The following is a 9538-nucleotide window of genomic DNA, read 5'->3' on the forward strand; positions in this document are numbered from 1 at the left end:
AAATTAAGTCGTGGGCTATCAGAAACGACATATCGCAAATGTCTTTAGAAGATCTTCTAAAAACATTGCGCAAAGTAGGTGTTGATGGTATGCCACTATCTGCAAAAACACTACTAAATACTAGTAAAGAAAAAATAAATATCACTGAAATGCAAGATGGGGAATTCTTTTTCCTAGGTATTCAAAACTATTTTGTTTCAAGTCCTTTTAATTACTTGGAAGGGAAAAATGAGGTTTATTTAGATATAGGAGTTGATGGGTTAAAATTGTACAAAAGTTCAAACAGGGTATTATGGCCTATCTTGGGTTCAGTTGTAGGTTTCCCTAATATAAGCCCGTTTATGATAGCATGCTATTCCGGGTTCAAGAAGCCAAGTAACATAGATCAATTCATGTCCGAATTTTGTGCCGAGGTCGTGTCGCTAAGGGCAACCGGCATTAAAGTTGGATTTAAGCCAAACGTTTTGAAATTTAACATTCGTCTTTTTGTTTGTGACTCCCCAGCGAGGGCTTTTGTAACAGGTGTTATATCACACAACGGGAAAAATGGTTGTCCAAAATGCTGCCAGGAAGGTACTTACCAAAAAAATAGAGTAAGTTTTCAAAAAAAAGTCGGTTCCTTAAGATCGGATACAACATTTATGTTACGTTCAAATCCTGCGCATCATTTGGAAGATTTCAAATTCAAAAAGAGCATTTTGGAAGAATCAGATTTTGGGATGGTTTCTCAGTTTCCCCTTGATAGTATGCACTTAGTCAACTAAGGAGTAACAAAGAAATTTTTTAAAATTGCAACAAAAAAGGCCAATCATACTATTATTAACGAAAAGCTTGACTATGTCTCTAAATTTATCCCATCAGAGTTTGGCCGCATATCTAGAAGTTTAGATGAGATTCATAATTGGAAATCGACTGAGTTTAGGCAGTTTTTGCTTTATTCTGGTATATTCGTTCTTAAAGATTGTATCAGTACCGATCAATACTATCACTTCCTGCTGCTACATAGTAGTATTCGACTTTTGTCAAATGAAAAATCGCACCGAATCGAAGCCGATATTGCCCAACAAATGCTAACAGATTTCGTAAATTTTTTGGAATTTTATATGGTGATGAATTGGTTAGCTTTAATATTCATGGACTACTTCACTTGGCAGATTGCGTAAAACAGTTTGGACCATTAGATTCTTTTTCAGCGTATCGTTTCGAAAACTATATGCAGAATATAAAAAAAATTGTAAATAAACCCAATAAAATTCTACAGCAAATATATCTTAGACTTCATGAAAAACAGGATATTGAATCAAATTCAGAGAATGTGCCAAAATTTGCATCATTTGATTTAAATCCTAACAAGCCGAAAGATAGTTTTTGTTTTAGTGAGTTGACAGGACCAATGAAGGTATTTAATGTCATAAAGTCTCAACAGTCGCATCAAATTGTCTGCAAAGTTTTCAGAAAGACTGAAAGCTACTTTAATGAACCTGCAGAATCGTCAAGTGGCCTAGGGATTGTAGTCGCAAGTGAGTTAGATGAAGAAATGGTAACAGTTCCTATCGAAGACATTGATTTCAAATACTTTTGTATTCCTATCGAAGAGAAATATTTGCTAATACCACTTTTACACCATCTTTTTAACACATTTTCCCATTAACCACTGATTTGCACATTCCACTTTCAATTCCACAACTTTCAAATTTAATATACAATTTTGGTTTTACTAATATAACCAAAACTGTATATAAATGCAATATATTAAAAAACATAATAACAAATATAAAACATCATAAAAAATATACAGTATTGTTCATATGTTAAGCAACAAACTCCAAATGCAATATGTTGAACGACATTTTAACAATACTGTATATTTTTATGATGTTAACCTAATATAATTAATAAAATATAATATAATAATAATATAATTATTATATATACAAATGAGTAACATATTCGAGACGCAAGATGAAGGTGGTAAGTTAAAAGGAAAATACTCATCGAAATAAGTATAAATATATTAAAAATATAATTATTAATTTTTTAGTAGAGATTCCAATCGTTGAGAGGATTGAGCGGCGCCAATATTCAGTGGGAATATCAAGAACGCAACAAAACTCAGGTCATTTTTAACATAAAGCTTCTAATAAAATATACTATATATTAACTTTTTAAATTTAAGATATACTTGAAGCGTTAAAAACGATCATTGCGGGCCAAAAGAATATTCAGGAAAGGCTGGAAAAATTGGAGGAAAATATATGTATAACTTTGCAGAGCCAAAAAACGCTTAGTGAAGGCCAATCGTCACTGGTTCACAACCAAACTGCAATATTTGAAAAACTGAATGAGATGGAGTCGAAAGTAAGTGTTTTACAATATTGTATGTACACTCAGTAATAAAAGTAAATCTAAGACTTTATTTATATCTTTTCGTCTAAATTTATTTCTTAGATTGTCGAAAAGGCTGAGGTTTTGGCGCAAAATAAGTCAATCAGAGAATGCAAAGTTCTCTTAAAACGAGTTGAGCAGTCAGTGTGCCGCATGACCGGCGAAGTGACTGATAAGGAGCTGGACGACGTCGCTAGCACTTTTCCGATGGAGTCGCAAGCAACAGTTGCGGAAGTGGAAGATAGACTGCAAAGCCAAGACTATGCCCAAGCAATGGTAACCTAAAAAATAAAATATAATAAGTTTACTACTAGTTACAATACTTTTACTTCTTTTAAGACTGCATTCCTCCACAAACTTAAAGGCGCCAGTGATAATGTGGCTGACGTAATACCTAAGGTTTTCTCAGATGAGCTCATGGAAGGTTATAATTGGGATGGCAGATGGAGCAAGAAATCCCTATGCAAGTTGGCGCTGGTTGATACCATTTTAAGAAGTACATACATATACATAATTGCAACTTAATGTTTACTTAAAATGTTTACTAATATATATTTTTCTCTTAATTTAGATGTGTTTCAACAACAAGGATGTAGGAGTTTTGAGCAAAATATAAAGCGGTCAATACTGCTCAGCCATCACAGGTTAAAGCAGCGTAGTTATTTAAAAAAAGGAAACAATAATTACATTTAAAAACTAAACAAATTAAAACCAAAAAATGAAGCTTTAATTTTATATCAATTTGTTTTTACTTTTTGTAGAATTTTTTTATAACATGAATTAATGAATATTGTATGAATTAAAATGAATTTTTTCTAAATAAAATAAATTACAATAAATTAATAAATACATAATTTTTACATGTGCTTACATCATATATGACTGTCACAACTGCATGATATTTACATCATATGTGATAGTCACACATGCCTGAGTTTTACATCACATATGATTGTCACAACTGCATGATTTTTACATCATATGTGATAGACACACATGCATGATGTTGACATCAAGCATAACAGGCATTCATGACAGAGATTTATATCATTAATGACACAAATTTTTATTCTAAACATCGTTGGAGTGAGCAGTGTAGCTATATGTTGTTCGGGTTGTTAAACCCAGTAAGTAAGAAAGAAATGCAATATCACATGTATACAAAAGTTTTTGTCAACTTTTTCATATTGCCCTTAAAAATGTGATAGAAACTTGCACTGAGCCAGTGACAGAAAATTGTGTCACTAGTGAATGTCATATGATTGATCATTTGATTATCATCGTTCTTGTAGGGAATATATAAATACATAGATGTAAATTTTTTTCTGTATGTAATTAGGGTACGAAGAAGCACCTGCCACGGAGAAGGTGCTGCATTCGCTGTTGTGCTTCCAGACAGAAGACGATTTTCGAGTTTCCAAAAAAAGAAGATGTTCGACAGAGTTGGGCAAAGGCTTGCAACTTAGTTGTGTCTCCTTCCGATACCCTTTTTATTTGCCGAAATCATTTTGAGTCGCAGTTTGTCAGTAGATACAAACTTTTGCCTGGAGCTTTTCCATGTTTACGATTAGAGCCAGCACTAAGTCGTAGCTCATCTAGTGCTGACTCTAATGGGGTGTGCCCACCCATCACAGCGACTTATGAACGTCCTAAAGTAGCTATAGGAGTAGAAGAGGACGACATAACATTGAAAGAGTTTGAACAATATTCCATATTAGAGGAAAGTAGATTAAGATTAGGACCCCAAAATAACGACGTAGGGTCTGCTTTAGACAGTCGCGAACGATTTGCTCGATCGGCACGGTATTACCAAAGTAATGCGCTTAGATTAAATAAAATGATCGAAGTGTTAGAGGGGGTGATTAAAGATTTAGAAAAAAAATATGAAGACCTAGAAAAACGTGCAATAGTTGCGGATGTAACTTCATGCTCTGACGCTATAACATTCGCTAGGATGATCGCCACCAAGCGCATTGTTTTTAGTGACAATGAAAGGACATTGGCACAAAACATTAATTATATGTCCACTAAATCATATAGTTTCATGCGTGACGATTTAGGTTTTGCTTTACAAAGCACGAGTTCTCTTTTGCGTTGGCGCCCCATTAGGTATGTTGTCCCTGATATCGATGCCAATGTCTTGGGAAATTTAGAAAAAATTTCTAAAAAAATGTCCGTTTTAGAACGAAATTGCGTTTTGTTATTCGATGAAATATCAAAAAAGTCCGACCTAACTTATAATACAGTTCGGGATGTTATTAACGGGTTTGTGGATCATGGGGATGGCCAACGTGATATGATTATATGTAGTAAGTGTTGTTTTTTTATGGTAAAAGGGTTATGTTCCAATTGGAAATATGTATTTTCATACTAAATTTCCAAGACGGGACTTGCTCCGTCTGAAATGAAAGAAATTTTGAGCAAAAACATCGCATCACTAAAGTCAATAGATCTTAACGTAAAGGCTTTAGTCTGCGATCAAGGGCCTTCAAATTCTTCACTTTTCAATTTGTTAAAAATTACTGAAGAAAACCCCTTTTATATGCACGAAGGTTTAAAAATATATTGTTTATATGACTATTGCCACCTTATTAAGTCCGTCCGTAATACATTTATGAAATATGATATTTCAACTCCAAATGGCATAGCCAGCTTCAAAGTTATAAAAAAACTTTACTCTATCGATCAGAGCAATATGCATTTTAAAATATGCCCAAAACTTACAGAGGCCCACGTTTATCCCAGCGTGTTTGAAAAAATGTCCGTGAAACGTGCAACTCAAGTTCTGAGCAATTCGGTTGCTGCTGGCATTGAAATGGCATATAGCCAAAGTCTATTCGGCTCCAACGAATAGGTATTAAAATGTGCACAGCCTACCCAGTTATTTATTAAAAAATGAATGATATTTTCGATGATCTATACTGTAAGAATTTTGTTTCTAAAAATCCGCTGAATCCGTTATTGAAGAATGACTCCGAGAAGGTCCAACGCCTCTATGATTACATAAAATATTTTAAAACAATCAAGCTTCCAGTCTCTAGTCAGGTTAAGTGTATAGGTGGGTTTTGTTCCACAATAAGTGGAATGATTCAGTTGAGCGAAGAGCTATTTAGGGATCAAGAGGAATTGATGTATATATTCCTTGGGAAAATGAATCCAGATGCGTTGGAGAATTTTTTTTATAGAGTTCGTGCAAGCCAGGGTATCAATACTCATCCCTCTGCCCATGAGATACTGTATATTGTAGGTAGATTAATTTCGATGAAAATTTTAAAGATAAGGGGGCTAATTGTGAGGATGATGACGACATAAATTTAGATTGGAACCTAGACCCCGAAGATCGTCATCTAGATATACAGGGAAACGAACAGGAATCTGAGCAATTCGACCTGGAATCTTTCACTATTCCAGATGAAAATTTTGTTGAAGAAGACGACAAAGCTGACGTCCAGATCAAGCGTTATTACACTGGCTATGGTATTTACCAAAAATTTTGTGTAAAATCCATTGCGAAAAATGCACCAAAGCAATGACGAAGACACAAAGCGATTTAACGCTGTATTCGGAGGCCCTAATCAGAGCTAAAAACTATAAGGATGACGGCGACTTAAGGCTAGTCAATCCTAGTGATAGGGTCTTCGAAGAGTGTCGACTGCAGATGATGTGGTACGTCAAGCTCTTTAACAAATATGCTCACTATGTAAATGTTCGTAGTCTGATGTTGTCCGCCATAAAACAAAAAACGGAAAATGTTTTTCCTCATGGTTTGATAAAACCAATGCATGTTTCGCCCATAAAATGAAACTATTAGAGTATTTAGTGACTGTTCTGTTATTCAAAAATTCAAAATGGTTTGAAAAGCAATAAATAAATACTGAACGACATCGGAAGCGCGATGCTAAAATAAAAAAAACTTAAGTAAGTTGCAGGCCAGAATGCTTTGATTAAGAGCATCTTACTTTCGGGTTAGTAATGAATTAATAAAATAAATATTTACATTTTATAATTTTTTGCATTCTATCATTTTCGGGTTTTTTTATTTTCAGGTTTTTTTTCTACTTTCAGTTTTCTTTTATTATTATATTTTCAGGTAAATTTTTTTTTTTCAATAGCATGCCAACTGAGCCTAGCTTTTTTAAACACAAATATTTCACTTAATCTAGATGGATTAAATTGTGTTTAAAAAAGCAGGAGAAATTAAATGACTTATTTTAATCAATAAGACGTGAGAGAAATTTTCATTTCATATGGACAATTTTGTAATTCGGCATTATTTATTTTTTTAAACATTTTATTAAAATTTTGAAATTGTTAAGTTTCTAATAAATAATAAAAATAATAAATAAAATTAGCATATTTCATCTGAAAAGAATAAATTGGTCTTTAATTCGTAGTAAAAATCATTTAGGATTGAATAAGATTGATATGGTGAACACAAAGAGAGCGACATCTGTAAAATATTAAAGTACACATGTTCTTAAGGACACAGTTATTTTGACAGCTGCACGGCTACATAACTCTGTCCATAAGACCGTGTGTATTTTAATATTTGACAGATGTCGCTTGAACTTTGTCGCTCTCTTTGTGTTCAACACATCAATTTCTGCATATGCATAATGTTTGCAAAGTTGTCAACATGCCACATTTGTATGTAAATATATATACTCTTGTCTACAAACCAGATTTTTATGTATACATATACACGCAGTGCTCCATGCAAAATCTACGTTGACACGGACAACCAAGTGCCGAAGCTCATGTTTTGTCAACTGACCTACGCGACAACAACGCATCACAACATTGTGTTGTTGATAGAAAATCCGAGCTGTGCCGAAAACACAAACAAACGATCGCCAATTGCCACTGGTTCCCTTGCCGCTGTAACAGCTTCTCCAACAAACTAGCGTAAATATGTATGTTTCTGTATGAGCTTGCATACATATCAACGCAGATTTTTGCAAGCCGCGTAAACATATCTTTTACATTCCTTGACAAATACAGTCAATCCCGGTTATATGCCACAATCAAAGATACAGATTTTTGTGATTTGTTAAAACTAAAAATATAATATGGCACATAAGCGAGTGCGGATACTTAACGAGTTGTACTTAAAACAATAATTTCTATGTATTTCAAAAAACCAACCGTAAGATGCAGCAAGATATAGGCAGTTAAGAGGGATGATTTTCATTTAAGCGGAGTACTACTTAACCGGGATCCACTGTACACATAAATCAGAGGAATACTGAATATTGACTCGTGACGCCGCTGATGCTATTTCAGACATTTGTTGTTTTTGTAGAACAATATTTGTAATTTTTGCGGATGACTTACGTATCTACATGTGAACGCATATAAGTATGTATGCTGTGTATGCATTGTTTATGTGAGAATGTCATACGCACATATGTATTTACATGTGTACGTATATAAGTATGTCTGATGCCATTTCAAACGATTGTTGTTTTTGTAAAGCAATGTTTGTAGTTTTTTTTTTTTTTTTTTTTTTTTTTTTTTTTTTTTTGTTTTTTTCCGAAGGGGGAATCTTCTAAAGATACTACCAGGGTGGAACTGGTAGCATGCACGATTCATATTGTCCGCTAGGGTACACCTCTTTCGGGACCACGCCCAGACAGTAATACATAACTATTCTGGACTTGCGGGACATTATGCCTATGCCTACGTACTAAACCCTTAACTCCGGCTGCTATAGCTTGTATTCGGACCTGCGGGACCGCCGTTAGGCACTACTTCGCAGGACCAAGCTGGGCAATAACTGCCTCTTCACGACCTACCGCTCGGGTTCTTCATGTGGTCTTATGCTTCTTCGCTGCCTTTCTTTTGTTCGCAGTTCTAGGAGCGCTATTGCGGCCCACTCTTTCACTTTAGCCCACACCAGCTGTGATCGCAGCATGTGACTCACTATGTTGTCAGGCGTTATGCTTTCATTTGTCAGCTTTTCTATCGTCTCTCTCTCTACTACATACCTTGAGCAGGTGAAAAAGACGTGCTCTGCGTTTTCTGCGGCATTTCCGCAGAAGGAACATTGTATTTCGTCATCGTGGCCAAATTTGTGTAAGTATTCCCTGAAACAGCCATGGCCCGATAAGAACTGCGTTAGGTAGAAATCTGTCTCTCCGTGTTGTCTGTCAATCCAGGCTGAAACATTCTTAATTAATCTATGGGTCCATCTTCCTTTATCTGCCACATCCCATTGCTTTTGCCATTTATCGAGACTTGGCTTTCTCTCCTCTTTGCGCTCGTCGACCGTTAGGCGCCTATTCATTGTTTTTGTTTTATGGTAGACTCTACTTAGCTCAGAGGCCATTATATCCGGTGGCATAAGACCAGATTTGATAGCACTCGCCTCGTGCGACACCGTTCTAAATGCACAGGCAACTCTCAGGGCACATAACCTGGACGCAGTCTTTGCCATATTTACACTGGTTTTTTGACGCAGGGCTGTCCCCCATATGGGAGCTGCGTACATAAGCATTGACTAATTGTAGTTTTTGGGGGTGACATATTTGCATATGTACGCATATGTATACAAGTATGTAGGTTTGTGTATGCGTTATTTGTGTACCAATATCATACGCACATATTTAAGTATGTACATATGAGCAGCGCGCACATGTTATTATTGATAAGTGATAATATGATTTGAATTCGCGAAGGTGAACATAAACACATACGTAAGGTCGTGACACATGTGAACATACCCACATACATAAGTTTTGAATGATAACCATTATTTACATTTATCACTATTATAATATGTATAATTTTTTATACTCTCGCAACAATGTTGCTAAGGAGAGTATTATAGTTTTGTTCACATAACGGTTGTTTGTAAGTCCTAAAACTAATGGAAGAAATCGGATAATAACCACGCTCACCTCCCATACAAAGGTTATGTTGAAAATCACTAAAAGTGCGTTAACCGACTAACAAAAAACGTCAGAAACACTAAATTTTACGGAAGAAATTGCAGAAGGAAGCTGCACCCAGGCTTTTTTTAAAAATTGAAAATAGGCGTGGCCTCGCCCACTTATGGACCAAAAATCATATCTCAGGAACTACTAGACCGATTTCAATGAAATTCGGTATATAATATTTCCTTAACACCCCGATGACATGTACTAAATATGGG

At 35.1% G+C, this 9538-nt stretch overlaps 1 protein-coding gene across 1 annotated transcript; it reads left to right on the forward strand.

Moving 5' to 3' along the window:
• Positions 1 to 796: 796 nt before the first annotated feature.
• Positions 797 to 2670, forward strand: LOC126765569 (uncharacterized). The gene is made up of 4 exons (XM_050483176.1): positions 797 to 1971; positions 2045 to 2116; positions 2218 to 2358; positions 2449 to 2670. Exons 1-4 carry the CDS (start codon positions 1963 to 1965, stop codon positions 2668 to 2670), a joined length of 444 nt encoding a protein of 147 aa, XP_050339133.1. The 5' UTR covers positions 797 to 1962.
• Positions 2671 to 9538: the final 6868 nt, after the last annotated feature.

Source organism: Bactrocera neohumeralis, unplaced genomic scaffold (genome assembly GCF_024586455.1).
Source record: "Bactrocera neohumeralis isolate Rockhampton unplaced genomic scaffold, APGP_CSIRO_Bneo_wtdbg2-racon-allhic-juicebox.fasta_v2 cluster10, whole genome shotgun sequence".
In the NCBI taxonomy this organism is placed as follows: domain Eukaryota; kingdom Metazoa; phylum Arthropoda; class Insecta; order Diptera; family Tephritidae; genus Bactrocera; species Bactrocera neohumeralis.

What these genes read in the sequence shown, in the direction of transcription:
- LOC126765569 (XM_050483176.1), top strand. An exon ending in AAGAACGCAACAAAACTCAG is followed by an intron (nt 2,117 to 2,217) that starts GTCATTTTTAAC and finishes GCGGGCCAAAAG; the next exon opens with AATATTCAGGAAAGGCTGGA. An exon ending in TGAATGAGATGGAGTCGAAA is followed by an intron (nt 2,359 to 2,448) that starts GTAAGTGTTTTA and finishes TTTATTTCTTAG; the next exon opens with ATTGTCGAAAAGGCTGAGGT.